The sequence below is a fragment of the Colletotrichum chrysophilum genome (assembly GCF_026319265.1).
Source record: "Colletotrichum chrysophilum strain AFK26 chromosome Unknown scaffold_64, whole genome shotgun sequence".
In the NCBI taxonomy this organism is placed as follows: Eukaryota; Fungi; Ascomycota; class Sordariomycetes; order Glomerellales; family Glomerellaceae; genus Colletotrichum; species Colletotrichum chrysophilum.
In genome coordinates, this window is record NW_026517351.1 from 61,087 (window position 1) to 80,230 (window position 19,144).

The following is a 19,144-nucleotide window of genomic DNA, read 5'->3' on the forward strand; positions in this document are numbered from 1 at the left end:
CGAAGAAGAAGGCTTACAAAATATTGAATTTATGAATTTGTACCCAGTCGTAGGAGCTGAAGTAGAGCGACCATGTCTTTTCAGGATAGCTTTTTCACCAAGCTGTTGAGCCCAAGCTCACTCTCGTCTGTCACTCTGGCCCGATTGATGTTCCCTAAGCTTTACAATGCCCGCTGAAAGTATCGTAATTGTTGGGTATGTGAGGGATAGTACGTAATATTAACGTGGAAGAGTCACTGACCTTATCAAATAGCGCAGGCATCATCGGACTAGACGTTGCACTGGTGCTGGCAAAGGCAGGCCTCGGTAAATCTACTACGGTCGTAGCTGAATACCTGCCTGGAGACACTGCGGTCACTTACACATCCCCATGGTAAGGACGGTTCGAACTCATTGAACCAGGCAAAGACATGGCTGACCCATCCAGGGCCGGCTGCAACTTTTCAGCCATCTCCGGCAGCGATGCCAACGCGTTGAGATGGGATCGCGTCGGTTACTCCCACCTCTGCAAGCTGGCATCCGAGGCAGAGGAAGAGGCCTTCGTGAAGAGAACTTCATCTATCGAAATGTGGGATGAAGAGATTCCCCACGAAAAGATAAAGCACATGTCTGACTACCTTGAGGACGTAAGAACTTTCATGAACACTGCTGTTAAAATCCAAAGCGCTGACAAGGCTATCATAGTTCAAAGTTTTGCCGCAAGAGGAATTTCCAGAAGGCGTCAAATTTCCTGTGTCTTTCGCCACTTTGACTGTGAATGCGCCTGCACACCTCCTCTATCTTTGCCGGACGCTGAAGGATCGTTATGGTGTACGTTTCATCCGGCAAAAGGTTCCCGATATTCAATCCGGCTTCCTCAGTCTCGACACAAAGGTCGTGTTCAACTGCACTGGTAACGAGGCCAAGACACTATCCGGTGTTGAAGACCAACGCTGCTACCCAACCAGAGGCCAGGTTGTGTTGGTCAGAGCACCGCAAGTCCGAACAAATGTAATGAGGCACGGCAAGGACTACGAGACCTACGTGATCCCGGGGCCTGGACCAAACGGGAATGCCATATTGGGAGGATACATGCAGAAGGGAAGTGGGTAAGTTGATTATCTGGCGAGCTCATCGTTGAGAACCTACATGTTGGCGTGAGCTCACCCTTGATCACACAGTGACTGTGCTACATACTATCATGAGACCATCTCCATTATGGATCGGACCCACAAGTTGAGTAGCGAGCTTCGTGAGAAGGATTCTGAAGTACTTGCGGTTGTTGCTGGGCTAAGACCCTCACGCGAAGGCGGTGCTCGCGTTGAGGGTGTTCAGGTTGACGTAGGCGGGAGGCAGGGTTTGGTCGTACATAATTACGGAGCTGGAGGTACTGGGTTTCAGGCTGGATACGGCATGGCGTTGGAGGCAGTCGAGGCTGCTGCGACCGCTTTGAAAGATCTACAGCATACAGGCTTACGGTCGCGCCTGTGAAGGTGTAAATAGATACGCAGCAGCCTAGATTTCATTCTGTTACAAGAAAGAAGTTAAGCTTCTGCTCATAATACGTCCATACTCGTGGTGTCCTGGTTGTGCTTTCTCTTCGTCTCTGCCTACCACTTTCATTATGCAAGATGAAAAAAAGCTTCATTTGCAGGAGGGGACGTGGCAGCATTTCATGATATTACGAACATACAAGAACGGTTTAAAATGTATAATGTGGTAAACTGCAGTATTCCCCCTTCTCGTTTCGAGTCTCTAACCATTGTAAACTTTGCTGATGCATGCTTGAATGTCACGTGTATGATCCCGGAAGGGATGTCGTTGCCAACGCACTCTGGCAGGAGCTCAATGGAAAGCAACATGTTTAATGTTTTGGAAATGAGTCGTTATCTTCCAATTGAAACTAAGCAGTACTGTAGTCTATCTTAAAGCTGTGCGTAGGGCTGTAATGCAGCGCCCAATATCCATCCCAGATCTTCTTCGTCAGAGGCCCAACTTTACCCGTTCCATTGACGGGCTGGTCGTCAAGTTTGGTAATTGGCATGATGCCCCCAGCCGTCGTACACATCAGTATTTCATCCGCCTGGTAGGCCAGTTCGACAGGAACAACCTCCTTACGGATAGGAATCTTGTTTGCCTCAGCAACTTCAAGAACGCTCTTTCTCGTCACACCCTCAAGGACGCCACGATCAGGTGTAAAAAGAGTGCCGTCCTTGATGAGGCAGATGTTAAACCCAGAGCCTTCCGTAAGGTTCGAGTCGCCGTCAGTCAAGAAAGGATAGGTAGCGCCTCGGTCAGAAGCCTCGAAGAGACCTCGCACCAAGTCACCCCACTGGAGGTTTTTGACGGTGGGATCGATGGCACCTGGAGGAACCCTGCGGACAGTTCGTGCGATAACTGCGGAGCCCCCGTGAGGCTGGTCTTCAGGATCCATGCACCAAACGTAAGGCTGAATGAACATGTACAGATTGTTGTTCAATAGATCCTCCGGCTTCGCGCCTCGGACACCCTTCAGGCCACGGGTCACAATGAGCTCCACAAAGGCGTCGCGAATGCCACTCTTAGCTACCATGTCAACCAGGATCTTCTTGACCTCCTCGCGGGGCAGGGGGAGTCGGAGACGCAACTTGGTGCAGCTGGCCTCCAAACGGCTGAGGTGGTCGTCTAGGCGGAAGAAGCGACCATCCCAAACAGAGGGAACGTCGTAGGTCAAGTCGCTGTGCATAAAGCCTTGATCCATAAGCGGAATTCGTGCTTCTGCGAGTGGAACGAGTTGTCCCTCTACCCATGCGATGCCTTTGGCAAACGGGTTGGTGGAAGTGGACTTCTCCAGGACTACTTGTCGCTCCTGGTATGCAGTAAAGACCTTGTCCATCGTGGCCATTTTGGATTATCGTCGTTCAACCTGTGGCGGAGGGCGAAAGAGAATGGAAGGTGAAGCGGCAGCGGGCTCGTGAAGAGAGGTCGAGATAAACAATGAAAACGAAAAACAAGATAATTGATAGTTGATGATTGATGATTGCTTATTGTTCTTGAGTTTCGTCTGTTGACCTTGAGATCTAATCGAACGCAGATGCTGTGATCTCTTAACTATCATGGCCCAGGTTATGACTGTGGCTGCAGTGACGCAACGCGAGGCAGTCTGTTGGATGCGGAGGCCCGTTCCCCACAGCTGTGCAACACAGCAAATATTTCCCGAAATAGAGAGGCAGTCTCGCTGTGAAGGCCTCCATCCGGATCCTTGAGGCTGAATCTCACCTAGTGCCAAGTCAACTAGGGTCTTCTAATCAGTGTAGATATTTCCTAATACGGAGAAAGCACGATTTTGCCACGTCTTGGGCGCGATCCCCGTCTGCATCTCAACGTGCGGGGCTCTCCATTGTAAAGGCAAAACCCACTACTTATTAGACGTTGCGTAATGATAATAATGCAGTACAGGAAATCTTAGGTTGCGATTGCATTGTAGCGATATTTCTGCTTGAAGGCAAAGGACCATTTGCCTCCAAGGTACCTAGTTGTACCTAGTTGAGCCAAGCGTCCGTCACATCATGAAGGCCCTTTGACAACCATTCATCACCAAGTTTTGCGGTTGAGTCAAAACCGTGATCCCCAGGACGAATTGCCACATGCACACGAGATGATGGGTCTACTGTCTTCAGACGTGCCACAAATTTCCTTGTTCCCTCAACTGGTACTGCGGAGTCCTCTTCACCATGCAAGATGAAGCATTGCGGGAGGATGGGGTGGTTTCTGCGTCCCTTCCTGGTTAACAGTCGGAGAGGAAACAATTCATCTTCTGTACCCAAGAACTCAAGAAACCTTCCATTTTGCACAATTGCCATGGCCAAGTCGAGTCGCGTTGGGGGATCAGCTGCTGTCAAAAGCTTCTTGCTCCCAGACAATGGAGAAGTCAGAAACTCGTGAATGACCTCATCCGGGAAGTTTGGAACGCCGACGATTGGTTTGCTAAATCTCCTGGTGTAATGCGGCGATTCAAGATCAATCATGGGATACGCCAAGATCATACCACGGGGACTTGCGAAACCGAGGAGAACTGATTGCAGGGCAAGATACCCCCCTGATAACGGCAGAAAGACAATGATGTCAGTTCAGTCGCTCTTTCTGGGCAAGAGGCCTCGACTCACCGGCGCTTTCGCCCACAACCAGCAATTGATCAAGATCAAGCTTGATGTTGCTCAACCCGACGCATGCTAACGATTGCTCGACACCGTTGCTGAGCCATGACCAAAAGTTTTTCAGGTCTTGCAATATTTCAACTCCTTTGGCTTCTGGGAGTAAACGATAGTTGGGACTGATAATCAGGGCATCGTGAAGTTCAGCGTAGTCCAAAATCCACTTGGTGAACCAAGCAGGGAAAAGGCTCGAGCCTGTGACCTATAAGACGATCAGCCTTCATCGAAATTCCCGGTAAAATTCGAGCCTAAGATGAGTGACTGAACATACAAGAAACCCTCCGTGAATTCGTACAATCACAGGCTTTGGACCTTGAGGCTTCATCGTCTTCGGAAGGAGTATATCAAGCCCTATATCAATGCCGTCGGACTCATAGTGACTGCGGTAAATACGAAACGGGTCGAACTTTGACGGCGGATCGGATAGAAGAGCATTTACTAGCTCATCGAACTTAAGTTGACGCCCTTTGGTAGGGCTCGTCGCAACAGTTGGCGAACCCATGACTGACGCGAGTACACGAGCATGAGCAGCAGAGTGCATGATTTTCAAGTCTGGAATATTTGAAGTGCAGTTTTAAGTCTGAAAGAAATGCTCAAGTGTGGGCGCGGGATTATGCCGTCTTTTGAAGAGATCAAGCTATCTGGGCCACTGAATTGCCTTTTTTGACTTAGGTTGCATGGACAAGACAGGGTCGGAGCTCTGAAGATCGAATTACACCGGCCCGAAGCAAGCTGCAAGAGCCGGTAGGTGGTTATTCCCCGCATTTTCATATTGATGCTTCGAAAATGCTTTCCATGAAAATTTGATTTGATTGCCAAACGATGTTTCTGCCTATAAACAGTCTTACTTGAAAGGTTTGGACAACGACAGGCGTTACCGATTGCCGGCCCTAGCCAGGTATCTTACGGCTTCACTCAGTAGTTCTGGAAGCAATAATCTTGTAAATCTCCGTTTCGACCTTGTCTGAACATTCAAGAACATGAGGATCTGGTGATAATCATTCTGGTTAGCGCTGCATTTTGGTGATGGCAAGACCAAAGCGTTGGGTACTGCTCGTGCTTACCCCCATAAGGTGCAATCTGTGTTGCAATAATCCCGCCAAGCTTGTTCTTGCGGTCTGCAAACCAATAGAGATTTGCGAGACCCTCCCAGGAGGCGGCTCCTGCAGGCCTTCCCGTCGGTGACGGGTGGTGGCTGATTGAGAAGGAAAGACCCCAGCCTTCAGTATGATCCTCTGGCATTGCAGTCAACGGGGTGGGCCTTGCCAGTGTTGGCTTTGACACCGGGATGAATTTGTTAGAATAGCGAGGCTTGTCAGAAATCTGATCGGTGAACATTTCTAAGCGACGTCAAAGCTTAGATTATCCAAAGGGCTAAGAAATAATTCAGGTCGCATACCGTCTATTGTTTCGGGCCTCAGCAGTTGTGCCTTCGTCCTAGCATCTTGACCATCATTCAGGAGCAGTGCGATGATACCTGGGCCAAAGTCAGCACGAAGTTTCCCAAAAATATCCTATTCTCATGACGACTTGGAAAGTAGAGACTTACGGGAGAACTCTGCTGGCTTGCCAAAGCATCCATGCCCCCCAGCGCAAAATAGGTTGTCCTCCTCCTCCTGCGTTTTCACGACCAGGGGCTTTCTGTAGATGTGATCTATCTCGTAAAATCCACCGTCAACGTCTCTCTGATGCATATACGCCAATCGTGATTTGGACTCTTCCGAAGGTTGAAACGTGATGCTGTTGATGTCGAGAGGTCCGAAAATGTTCTCCTGAAAGTACGTTTCTAGAGACACTCCTGTAGCACGCTCGACAATAATGCCCGCCCAGTCCATTGATGTCCCATACTGAAACTTTTCACCCGGCTGGTTCACCAGCGGGCGGTTGATGACATCAAATCTGTCACAGGAGAAATCATCCAGGCCGACCGGACGGGCTACCTCGGCGAGTTTGTCATCTTCAAAGGCGTAGCCAAAACCAGCTGCGAAGCATGTATATCAGCAAGCAAATCGAAGCGGTTTGAAGCTTGGATGAGATACCTGTATGGTTCAGAAGCATTCTGAAAGTGATGCGACTTTTCTTCGGAACATAGCGGAAGTCTCCTTCGGCTGTCCTCTGGAGCACCTGCACATGACGTAGTTCCGGTGCCAACTCTTCGAGCTGGTCTGCGTCATCCAGCTTGAGCAAGCCTCGCTCAACGCATTGCATACAAGCTATGGAAGTCACCAACTTTGTAAATGATAAGAGCCAAAACGTGGTGTCCAACGTCATTGGCTGGGTTGTCGACAAGCCCTTCTTCCCGGATGCATGCTGGAATATCGGAAGACTATCTTGTCCAAATGCACAATATACAATCCCTGGAAGTTTCGGGTTTTCCCCCGTGGTGTACTGGTCAATCAGATCGCGCAGACCCTGTGCTGAAGCTGCGGTTATGGTGGGCATCTTGGTTAATGTGTCTCGCGTTACGTGGGTTGAAGCTAGGCGGCAAACGTTCCCTATCAATGTTTCGTTTTTGCACAAAATCTGGCACGTTTATTTCTTCAACATCAAGCTCTCTATAGTTCTGAGGAGCATAGACGATGGAAGGTATTGATAATTTCGGTGGTGCGCAGCCGAGGAGGGTGGGGCTGCAAGCATTGTAAATATTTCCCGTTGCGGACATATTAGGCCCTTCACTGAGCATGCCTGTCCGGGACCCGGCAGGTTGTGGATAGACGACAGCAGCACTGCGGCAGAGCTACATTTGAGAAGCGGTCGTCCGGTAATTCAGCCAGGGATGCATCTTGAAATCTACGGCTTACGAGAAAACAAAACAACAAACAGAACCGTCTCATTTCATCTTTGACAAATCCACACAATGGCAGAGTATAGATGGCTGCCAGGTCCAGTCGGCGAGATGCTTCGCTCCTCATCCCTTGCTACCACGGCCACGATACCTCTACATGGTCATCTAGTTGTCACGACCGGACATGTCGGCGTCAACCTCTCAACAGGAGAACTTGTCAAGTCAAGCATTCGGGATGAGTTTAATGCCGTATGCGACTGTCTCGATGCAGCTCTACGTGACGCTGGAGTCGAACTTGGCCTGGGGGGAGCGCACAAAATTGTTGCCTATTTTATTCGTGCGGAAGATGAGGCCAAACTGCTGGAGGTCTTCCGGGAAAAGTTCCCGGGTCATTCGCCAACGTGGACGTCGGTAGTGGTTGCAGCTTTGGTTGTCCCGGGCATGCACGTCGAGGTTCAAGCGGAAGCTGTCCGCCATGTCCGAGACACTTTCTGACATGAGCTTTATGGCATTTGGGGAAGATAGCAAATCGTGTTTCAGCCAAAACCCCAATACTACCTTTTCCCTGAAATGTCACTGCCGGTCAGGCATGTTTCTGTAAGCATTGTTCGGATCCGCCAGTTCTTCTTCGACAGTTGGGAGCTTTTTGACCACCTTTGCGGGGGCCCCCATAGCAACAGAGTATGGTGGAATGCTCTTTGTCACAATTGATCCTGCCCCAATAGTGCTTCCCTTCCCAATAGTGACCCCTGGCAGGATGATTGTACCACCACCAATCCACGCGTCATCCTCTATGTAGACGAGATCGCCAAACTCGACAAACTTAATCCGAGAAAGGACACTGGTCTCGTGCCCAGCGCTGTAGATGCTCACGTTTGGACCCAGTTGAACACGGTTACCAATGATCACCAGGCTGGTATCAAGGATGGTGCAGCTAAGCCAGTATCAGAACAGTTCAGGTCTGACCTTGGAGGAAGTTGTCTTACTTGAAGTTGATAAAGCAATTCTCGCCAATGACCACGTTGCATCCGTAATCTGGTATGAAAGGTGGCTCGATAAAAGTTCCCGGGCCCACCGTTCCCAAAATGTCCTTGAGCATTTCTTGCTGTGTGGCCATCAACTCGTCATAAGGCTTCGAGTTCGGATCCAGATTGTTATACTTGTGAAGTAGACATCTCGCGCGGTGACGTCCTGCGAGCAGGGGGGGATGCAATGGATTGTACCTATCATCGTTAACATTTCAAGGACCTCTGTTTGGTCATGTTGCATTCTCACAGCATTCCAGAAATCATGCGCTCGTACTCCTCGCACCAGGGGGTGCCCTTCAGCTGCTTGGCGAGCTGAATGATCTCGCTGTTCTTCGTTGTTCTTGCCATGGCAACTGACTGGTCCTCGGATACTTTCGTCCCTTCTGAAATTGGCTGCTTAATTTGACATCGATATGTCATAACGAACAGGAACTACTTTATACATGGGGTTATTTCAACTTTTCCTGAAGAGGACAAAAGAAAATTTCCGAATCTGGAAATATTTGACCGCAACCTTTTACCCCGCTATGCTATCAGACCAACCAGGGACACACCCCGCTCAGACGCACACAGGTGTGAAAGGTCTATCATGTCGACGTTTGGTTGACGACGAAGGCTAGTTGGACTCACTGCGTGCTATCCTTTGTCCGGCTCAGTCCAAAGTCGTTGCTTAACAATACCTTCGGTCTCTGCGTGTACATGTAGCAAGGATAATGTTTGAGGTCTATCGTGCTGAGCTCCGAAAACTTCTCTCAGCAATGCAGTCACGATGTGTATTCGAGAATCCCTGTCTCACGCTTAACATAGAGATCCTGGGTAGGCGAAAGACGTGTAAGAAACCTGATCGCAGAGACAAGATATCAGCCACTATCGGCATGCAGAAGCTCCCCGTGATGGACCCCCCACCATAGATAGCGGGTTGCATCGTAGCTAGCATCCGTGCGGTGCCGTTCAAGATAGGAAAGCTCGGCAAACTAGGATCTTTGCGGGGAAGCGGCTTGAAAATCTGGGGAAGGACCTGAATCAACCATGAGCCATGGATGTAGATCTACGACGCATTCTTTGGATGTGGAAGGAGATTCGGACGGGCGGAAACATGGTTCTAGTGGTATCTTTCTCCATGCTGACGAGGCCCAGTCACACTGCAAGCAAACGAATTGAGCGACGTGCCAGCCATGATTGAGACGTTGATGCAGGCAATTTATTGACTGGATCTTAGTGTATTCAGAAATGTGTAAGTGTAGACGGCATTCAATCTGTAGCTGAAGACGGGGAGGGAGGGGTAGTGCACGTACCTTTGTCCGGCTGTATTTCCAAGGTCTTGATAAGACGTGGACGTGAGCAGCGCACCGCAGCTTTCCATATAAAGTTCTTGGAGTCAGACCACGGAATTCAGATTCCTTACAACCCTCTATCAACATACGATAATCATCCCAGAGCCTCAGGTAGTGCTTTTCTCGACCGATCTTTGTGCAAATATCGTCCCACCAAACCGTTCATTGGACTGACTATGACCGGCGAATATCCAAATGACGGCAAAACAGCCGAGCCAAAAGCTGTCGGAAGCGACGGGCAATCAGTTATCCTTGGAGAGCTCCATGGTATGGACGATGATGCCATTCTGCGAGCACAAGGGCATGCCCCGGCATTGAAGAGGACATTCAATACTCTTGGAACCCTTGGTTTAGGCTTCAGGTGAGTTGAATATGCTATTGAAACCTTGCAGGGTTTGCTGAAAACTAAAGCATGGAGGAAGAAATATGCTAACGTTGTGATGTCTTCAGCATCACAAACTCGTGGTTGTCATATGCGAGTTCCTTTGGGCAGAGCATGGTATACGGTGGCCCGCAAGCAACGGTATTTGGCCTGATTGTGGCCTGCTTTGTGCAATGGATTGTAGCCGCTGGCATGGCTGAAGAAGCCTCTGCTTTTCCATCTTCGGGAGGTATGCATTGGAATCGCTAAAAGAGCGAAATGTGCCATGGTCATTGACAAATAGTTACAGGCCAATACCACTTCACATCTATCTTGGCCCCGAAGAAACACAAGAAGTTTGCGGCCTTCTCGGTTGGGTTGCTCAGCATCGTTGGATGGTGGGTCATCACTTGTTCAGGGTTGTCCAATAACGTTCAGTCGATCATGGGCATGGTTCAATTTGTGAATCCCAGCTTTGAACCCCAACGCTGGCAGTTTTATCTCGTGTACCTTGCACTTTTAGTTGCTACACGTAAGTCCCGTCTCACCCCATCCATCAGCAGGCGCTTCCCACCAACTCTTGAATGCTAACTCGAGTCTCCCAAGTCGCGCCGATTTTCACCATCCCTCAGCGCCATATTGGAAAGTGGACAACGCTCTGTTTAGTTCTGTCAATCCTCGGATTCTTCATTGTCACCATTGTCATCCTGACGATGTGCAAGTCATTTCAGCCTGCCAGTCAGATCATCAAATTCGACGGTGCCAGTGGATGGCCGAATGGGATGGCTTGGTTCATGAGCATCGGCAACGCCATGTACGCCTTTGCGAGCCTAGATGCCGTAATCCATATTGCGGAGGAGATGCATCATCCCGGGAAAGAGATTCCTCGGGTCATGTAAGTGTTACAATGCAAAGGCATCGTGTCACTTAACGGCAGCTAATGTTTTTGCCTAGCAACTGGACTCTAATGATTGGCTTGGTAACATCAGTGCCTTTCATCATAGCGATGATGTTCGTTATCAAAGATGTTGAGGCTGTGCGGGGCGCAATTCTGCCTAGTCTTGAAGCGTTTTATCAAGCCACAGGAAGCAACACTGCAGCATTAGGCTTGCAAATACTGCTGACTATTCTATTTTACAGTAAGTCCAGCCCCTCGAGATCTTACATGCAGAGAGGCTGATGATACTGTTCAGCGTGCATGCCAAGTCAGTGGATCACATGCGGACGCCTGACATGGGCTTTTGCTAGAGACGTAAGTACTGAGCACTGGTATCTCCAAACAAAGGACGAAGACTGACACTTTCATCAGAACGGACTTCCGAGGTCACACTACTGGACTGAAATCCACTCATACTATCAGTTCCCTGTACGAACTACTCTTCTCTCGGCAGCCTTCTGTGCGATCTATGGATTGCTATATGTTGCGAGTACCCAAGCGTTCAACTCCATCATCGTCTCCGCAGTCCTCGCAGTAAACATCTCCTACGTTGTACCGCAAGCCATCTGCCTCGTACAAGGCCGAGTGAAGACCCTTCCCAATCGTTCATTCGATCTTGGAATCTGGGGTTACTTTTGCAATGCGTTTTCTCCTGTTTGGATAACTGTCATCGGTATCGTCATCTGTTTCCCAAATATCCTACCTGTGACGGCTGCTTCAATGAATTAGTAAGTTCCGTTCCCGTGACTTGATCCTTTCGGCCTGGAACGTTTCTAATGACACGTAATTTAGCGTATGTGTGACTTTGGGGGCAATTGGCTGTCTCATCATAGGGACATGGTACTGTATTAGGAAGCAGTTTCAAGGGCCTTCTATCGACTGGGCCATGCTCAACGACCAGAACGCTATTGACTAAGGGAATGGAACGGCCTGTCTACGTTGTCATGACACGCTTCAGGATATCGAATAGATAGTACCAGTACTTAGCAGATTTCAATATTGCGGTTATCAATAACGCACTGCGATTCATGGCTTCTGTGAGCCCGTGTTATGAAGATTGCTTCCCTTGATTGAAAATTGCAGTGCCCTATGGTTTCAAGATTAGTACTTGTCTTCGCCTCCGACGTTCCTCACGATTGTTATATTAACCTGGTATGTGGAAATGGCTGCTGCACTACATCTCCATCCCCAGCACGAAGATTTCAGACCAGGTAGGCTGAGGAAGAGGTAGCGAAATTTCAATCCAATTCCTGTGAGAGACTTTCTAATGTACAAGTGCGCCTTACTCTTCCCATTTGCCCTTGTCAGAGGCGAGATTGACCAAGCCTCCCCTTCGGTCTGAGTTCCGCGGCAATCGTTTGGGCATTCATGATGCCCTGTTCAAGTGCACCATCAATAGAGGCTCGCCAGCCATGAGCCCAATCACCACTGGCAAAGAAGATATCTCCATGTCTGCTCTGAAGCTCATCCTGATATTTGGACATGTATCCAGGCCTCCACCATGCCGGACCCCCTTTAGAGTATGGATCGTTACACCAATTGTGGAATATCTGAGCATCATTAAGATCTGTGGAATCGTATCAAGATAATCAAAGTGACTTACCATTCTCTGAATATTCATCGGATGGAGCTGCTCAAAGGCGTCGACGGCTGCCTTTGGATTTTCCTCTGGTACAAACGCTCCTTTCTCGTCCTTCCCGAAACCGACAAGATGGACATTCCCATCAGGAAGGATACCGTCGCCGTAGCCGTACATCAGAGTGCCAGGAAAGCGCATGCCGTTCCAACCCTCGAGCTCAGGGTTGCTTACATCAACGTGTATCTTCGACATCTGGTTGACATGTCCCAGCTCGATGGCCTCACGGCGAGTCGTCGAGAGCGGGGGTATGAACTGGACATCCTCCAGAACGTTAAGTGGGATGGTGCAAACCACCTTTCTAGCCCTGAACGTTTGCCCTGAAATACCGCAGACCTGAATACCATCCGATCGTTGGATGATGGAGCTGACAGGGAACGAGAAGATGTACTCGAGTCCATAGTCAACGGCTTCCCCGAACATTCGCTTAGCCAGGGCTGTCTGTCCTTGTCTCAACTTGTATCGAAGCCAGATATCACCGAAGTTTTTGGAGTCGTGCGTCATAAGAGCGTGAGATCGTGCCATATCCCAGAAGCTGCTGTTCTCCATGTCACCGCCCGAGATGTGCAAGAGCAACGATACAAGAAATCCTCTTTCTTCGGCGCTGAGCTGGTCCTTGATTTGCACGTATCGGTCCTGACAAGACATCTGGTCCCATTTCTCGATGGTCGATCGATCCACAACGATGTTATTCAGCTGTGCATGGGGCAAAGGGCAGATTGTGCGACAATGTTGACCATCGACGTTCACGAAAAGATCCCAGGCTCGAGATGTCATGGCGCCGGCTTCTTCGTGGGTTGTTCTTCTCGGCTTCGCACCTAAATAGTCCGATAACATCAGTTTCAATGAAGCGAGTGTGATGATTGAAATGGTACAATACCTGGAACGTTGATGGTATAGTACCCATCACTTTTATCCGCAATGCCAGTTTCCATGAGATCACGATCCATGTTGTATCTTGTCATCTCTCTGAGCAGGTACCCCATGTGGTGGGTGACCCAAGTGCCTCCCATTTCGTAGAGAAATCCTGTTCGACGATGTAAGCAGAAGCGTTAGATGCACGCGGAAATGTCGTACCACGTACCATCTTTTTTTACTGTATAGGTTCGTCCCCCAATACGATCTCGAGCTTCAAGCAGCAACACGGAGTGGCCTGACACTAGTGTATTAGTAGCTGGGACAGCAACAGTCTTGAACAGGTCCAAGATCCTACCTTTGGTTGAAAGATCTCGCGCAGCTGCAAGGCCAGCATATCCCGCGCCAATCACAATGGTGTCATACAAGCGGTTGGGAGTCGATTCCAACCGTCTAGGAGGTTGAACAACTGCATCACTTTCGAGGCCTTTCGAAACCGAGACAGACTTAGGAGTCCATTCGTGCCCATCGTTGGTCTTCTTCTCAGGTGCCATGTTGTAAAAAATGTCAACTGAACCATGCAACAAATGGTAACATGCCCCAAGTCTAGTGCCCGATCCACAGCAGTTAAGAATGTTGATCCGTTTTGACAGAAGACATCAGACAATTCCGTCTTTGGATCAATGCCGTGCTGCCGGAATGCACTCCAGCTATGTCTTGGAGAGTCCTGTTCTTTGGGTGCATCAAACCCACTGTTAGTTTCAGGACGTGGCCATTCAGCGACTTTTGGAGAAAGTTTGCGGGGTTGTTGGTATTATTTCCTATTTAGGAAATATTTCATACTCCCTGGACCGGGTCCGAACTCCGGTCCTCCCCGCAGCAGGTGGGAACATTTACCTAACAAGGGTAGGAAATTGGTAGACTTGCCAGAAGAGGCGGAGTTAATCCACTTAAGAGTAATCGGTCGTAAGGTCGGCGATGATAATTGCAGCAGAAATGCATCGTCATCAATACGTTGATTGTAAATAAGAACAAGTGACAAACATCAGACATCTTCCACTGCTTATCTTCATCAAACCTTCATATCCGATACTTCACGATACATCAGCCCTCCAATTGCTGTTTGTGTATCGCCTCATTACCATTCCCAGATTCAACCATGGTAGACTTTAAGGGATTGAGCCTTGAAGGCAAAGTTGCCATCGTCACTGGGGCTTCTAGGTATGGACTGGATTCTCACTGCTAGTATCATGACGACGCGGTTTGCTAATCGTTAAATAACAACAGAGGGCTTGGTGCAGGCATTGCCGAACTCCTTGGAAAGCGCGGGGCCAATGTGGTTGTCAACTACGTGTCCGAGGGCAGCCGTGAGCGTGCGGAGAAAGTTGTGAAGACGATCGAGGCCAACGGTACCAAGGCCGCACTCTGTCAGGCAGATGTCAGCAAGCTTGCCGACATTCCTAAGATCGTTCATAGCGCCTTGAGCATCAGTCCTACCGGGAAGATTGATATTCTTATCCACAAGTACGCCTTCTCCGTGGGGTGAACATGACTTGATGCTGACAATCGCACTCCAGCGCCGCCCAAGGCAATGAAGCCAATCTTGTGGACACCACGCCTGAATTCTATGAGAGGCATTTCGATACAAATGTGAAGGGCCCAATCTTTTTGACCAAAGCCGTTGAGCCACATCTCCCAAAGGGTGGACGTATCGTCTTCATCTCGTCCGCCGGCGCTCGCCTGGGTGTCGCAGGACAAACGGTATACGCCGCCACCAAGGCGGCCAACGAGGCCCTAACTCGGACTTGGGCGAAGGAACTGGGGCAATCTCATGGAATCACAGTCAACAGTGTCAACCCAGGTCCGATCGCAACAGGTGAGTTACTACACAAAGACACGTTTCAAGTTTGTACATGTATACGGGATCCCTGCTAATCCTAGGCCAAATGTCTAGACCAATGGTTCCAGAGTGATGAGCAATTTTTGAAGGATATGCAGCCCTTGATTGAATCTACTCCGGCGGCTGCTCGAGTTGGCGAGGTTGATGACATTGCTCCTTTGGTAGCGTTCCTGTGCTCCGACGACGCTCGTTGGACCACCGGCTCTACCTTGTCGGCAAATGGAGGGTTGTACAACTAGAACTAGTAGAGCAAGGATCTGTTTATGACGTATGACGTTTGGATATATATCTCGCATCCCATTTAGTAAAGTAAAGCATAATTCCAGATCCAGCCGCAACAATTCTCGCATCAATCGATAGTGGACAAGGGATTTTGAACTAAAATGATTTCCTGACGCTTGTAAGATAGGCGGATAGTGAGATGGGACGCAGATCCCGGCCTCTGGACTGGAGCGGAATATATAACCCGCAGGGCGGACGAGGGCCCGGCACCGGAGTCTGCCCACCAGTCTCCAATTACCCCGCGTTAGTTCGCTATTTTTGATGGGTCGGGAAGGCACAGATCCCGATAAGACATCACAATGGCCCCAATACGGCAACTGTCGCCTGTTCGGAACAGAACCTGGGTCCTTTGAACTCTCCAAACTCGACGCTCACATTGTCTTCTTATGTTCTTCACCTCGACTGTTTCATCACTGTAACATTCTGAACATGCCGCAATCAGCAACGAAGCCGTCACGAGGATTCAGATTCGTCGGGGGGCCAAGTCGTAAACGCAAGCCGAACTCTACCCCTTATCGTCATAACCGAGCTCGTCGTAATTTGAACGACCATTCTCGAGATCATCCAGAATTCCCTGATGTCACGAATGGCGATCTGCATTCTGCAGATAACTTTAACGCCCAGGCAGAGGGGCAGTCGCGGGATTGCATTACTGTAAGACCGGAGGATGAATCTGGTTCTCGGACGCCACAGCCCATGAATATGAACGAAGCAGCGTCTTCAGAGCCATCAGGGCTTTCTGGTACCACTCTACCTCCAACTACGCCTCTGTCATCACAGATGCCTGGAATTGACGCGACCTTGCCCATGCAAGCCCTGCCAGTGTCGAATGTTGATCCTTTCTGGGGAGCCAACGGGCAGTTCACGGGCTACGAATTCGACTCCATGGAATTTTCTTCACTGTTGACACCATTCCTGGAGACCCTAGATGGCCTTGCTGGAGTCGATGACTTATCCTCCTGTAGTCCATCAGGCACTGACGCCTCCGAGAATCTCGAATCACAAAGAGATGACCAGATGCAAGGTATCTCAAGCCAAGTTGACCCCGGCATGATCTCGGTGCACCGAGCATCGAGGGCCATCGAATCGCCGAAGGTCCCTTCACCAAACGAGGTGACTAGTACACTCGATGACCTTCTGCTTCAGTGTATTTATACCTATCACGATTAATGCTACATAGCTGACCAACCAGGTAGACGACCAAGAGTTCTGCATACTCCCACTGACGTCTGATTTTGACGCCAACCCTTTCAGATGCGGGTCCTTGAAGTGGAAGAAATCCGATATTCTCCTCCACTCGATTCTCGCATTATCCTATCGACATATCAATAGGGTCACAGGGAAGTGTGGAAGAGAAGCTAGCCAGCACAAAACGACTGCTTTAAAAATGCTTGAAGAGAGGCAAAGGAGTGGACATACTCAGACTGCTGAGAATGGTCTTCTTGAAGCGGTCCTCATTTTATTCACTCTCAATGTACGTCTTGCCGAATACGGCGTTTCTCAAATCATCAACTGACCGTCCAAAGTGCTCTTTATCCGCGTATGGCTCGTGGACGTCGCAGCTTCACGCTGCACATCGGGTTCTCACAACATTTGATAAGTCCGGAGGAAAACGAACGCCTAGAGTAGAGGCTCAGATTTCAATGCTCATTTGGTAAATCATCTTCCCCGTTACAAGTGTGAGCAGGTGCTAATACTTACCTCAGGTGGGACGTGACCTTAGCTCTGACAACACGAAAGGGCTGCGTTCTGCCTCACACATATCACTCCAATCTTCATTATCAGACTCCCGATAATGAAAAGGCATTCTACAACGTATCTGGTTGTCCAGAGGAGCTATTCGGATACATGACACGTCTAGCAATGTACGCAAGATAATTCGAGCTCGCCACCACGATGACATGCGTCACGTTTGATACAGGTCCTGTCTTTTTGGTGGAGCAAGCTATCAAAGACTGGAGGGCACCGGCATATTCGGACTGCATTGACATCGGAACCTTGGAGAACGATGGGTCCCAAAACGTGGATCAGCAGGAGATTGAAGAAGCATTGAACTACAAACAAGATCTACACCACTGCGCCGAAGCTTGGAGATATGCTCTGCTTCTTTACATTGAGAGAGTATTCAAATGGGATCGGAAAACTACTTCCCTTCCAGTTTTGGGTTTGCTGGCCCGAAAAGCTCTCAATCATGTCAGCTCGTGCCGGCGAGGCACCATGCTGCAAAAGCAACTGCTGCTTCCAACCTTTTTGGCAGGGTGCGAAACAACGAATTTGGAGCTGAGAGAACAGGCGAAGCAGTATTGCGAGTGGTGGAATGATAAGACAAGGTATGATATGTTCCTGACAGCTGCCGCTCTGCTCGAGGAAGTATGGGCAAAATATGGATCCGGAAGTTGGTGGGGGTCTATCATGGACGAGAAGTGTCAGCCAGGGGCACACGGATACACGCAAAATCAGTATCTGCTAGGATAAGGTGCAATATCATGGGCTATTTCAAGGCGTTTACTCATGGGTTGTTCAGGTTGCAAGGGCAGATTTAGGAATCCAGCAGACGTCTCTTGGTTGGATATCTGTCTCTGGATACCCATTCAGAATAGTTCTCGATTGCTGCTAGAGCAAGGCTAGTTCAAACTACGTCAAACTCAATAGTACCCCAGCCTTCGAAGGTGCAAGACCAATGACCCGGCTCCTCCATCGGAACTGCTTGTAGACAACTACCAGGCAAGATGACTTGGCCTGGGCTGAACTCGACATCATACTTAGAAAGCTTGTTGACTAGCCAGGCAACAGCTGAGATCGGGTTACCAAGTACGTTCCGGGTGTTGCCAGCCATAACCTCTCGGTCATTGAAACGAAGAACTCCTCGAGTGTTGCTCAGGGTGAGGTCAGTAAGCCGCCGAGGGGTGCCACCGAGAATCACAGCTCCGGTAGAGCCATTGTCTGCTAGAGTATCCGCCAAGCCTATGGCCCAATTTTTCACCCTTGAGTCAATGATTTCGATGGCGGGTATGGCGTAGTCTATGGCGTTGATGACATCGGCCACGATAACGTTCGGTCCCTTTAGATGACCCTTCAGCACAAAAGCTGGTTCGAGCTCAACAAATGGCTTGATGTAATCCTTCCGCGGTAATGTAGTGCCTTCGTAGATGAATGTACTCCCAAGAAGAAAACCGTAGTCTGGCTGATCGAGTCCGAATGCATCTTGCATGACTTTCGCAATGTTTCCTAGCTTGTACCCCACAAGACGGTCGCCGTACTTGCTGACCGCATTCTTGACGGTCACTCTTTGGACTTCAAAGGCGCTGTCAGGATCGAGGCTTCCCCAGGTCTTGGCAGGCGGGTCGATGGGCTCTCGGCTTATACGAGCAGCTCTAAGAGCTTCTGAAATTTGTTGAAGTTCGAATTCTTGCATTATTGTATTGGTGAAAAAGTAAAGCTTCTTGGAAGAGGCCGCGATCAAAAGTCAGGGGCGTAGGATAGTGACACGATATTTGATAAGAGAGGCGCTTTGATGCTTTCTATTATCTCATGTCATTGAGAGTAACAATGCCCTCAAGCTATATAAGTCTTATAAACACTTGAACATGCACAAAATTCAAGGATTCTTCTGCTTTTCCAATACCTTTTCTGATAAGCCGACTGAAGACCGATGGTTGATGCCCGGAACGACAGGAGCACCTCGGGATCTACCATCGGCGAGGTTCGTACCTCATCTGGAACGCAACATGGCAACCCGAAATTTCAAAATAACTGACGAATGAAGTCAATCCCGTTGTCATAGTCTTATCTTTTGGTTCGAGCCTCCTGTTGAAATTGGACCCCACTGTCGTCGGGCGCCTGGTTCTATCAGA

General features: G+C 49.3%; 5 protein-coding genes across 5 annotated transcripts; 2 read left to right on the plus strand and 3 right to left on the minus strand.

Annotated features, from left to right (window-relative positions):
- Positions 1-410: 410 nt before the first annotated feature.
- COL26b_007730 (uncharacterized protein) lies at positions 411-1,092 on the plus strand (the record flags this gene model as incomplete). The annotated part of the gene is made up of 2 exons (XM_053180515.1): positions 411-626; positions 685-1,092. 2 exons carry the CDS (start codon positions 411-413, stop codon positions 1,090-1,092), a joined length of 624 nt encoding a protein of 207 aa, XP_053035508.1.
- A 790-nt stretch (positions 1,093-1,882) lies between these two features.
- On the minus strand, positions 1,883-2,863 carry COL26b_007731 (uncharacterized protein; the record flags this gene model as incomplete). Its single annotated transcript, XM_053180516.1, has 1 exon — positions 1,883-2,863. The coding sequence occupies one exon, from the start codon at positions 2,861-2,863 to the stop codon at positions 1,883-1,885; it is 981 nt and encodes a 326-aa protein (XP_053035509.1).
- A 9,058-nt stretch (positions 2,864-11,921) lies between these two features.
- On the minus strand, positions 11,922-13,030 carry COL26b_007732 (uncharacterized protein; the record flags this gene model as incomplete). Its single annotated transcript, XM_053180517.1, has 2 exons — positions 11,922-12,167; positions 12,221-13,030. 2 exons carry the CDS (start codon positions 13,028-13,030, stop codon positions 11,922-11,924), a joined length of 1,056 nt encoding a protein of 351 aa, XP_053035510.1.
- A 1,237-nt stretch (positions 13,031-14,267) lies between these two features.
- COL26b_007733 (uncharacterized protein) lies at positions 14,268-15,247 on the plus strand (the record flags this gene model as incomplete). The annotated part of the gene is made up of 4 exons (XM_053180518.1): positions 14,268-14,329; positions 14,396-14,650; positions 14,686-14,984; positions 15,063-15,247. 4 exons carry the CDS (start codon positions 14,268-14,270, stop codon positions 15,245-15,247), a joined length of 801 nt encoding a protein of 266 aa, XP_053035511.1.
- Positions 15,248-17,919: 2,672 nt separating this feature from the next.
- Positions 17,920-18,705, minus strand: COL26b_007734 (uncharacterized protein; the record flags this gene model as incomplete). The annotated part of the gene is made up of 1 exon (XM_053180519.1): positions 17,920-18,705. One exon carries the CDS (start codon positions 18,703-18,705, stop codon positions 17,920-17,922), a length of 786 nt encoding a protein of 261 aa, XP_053035512.1.
- Positions 18,706-19,144: the final 439 nt, after the last annotated feature.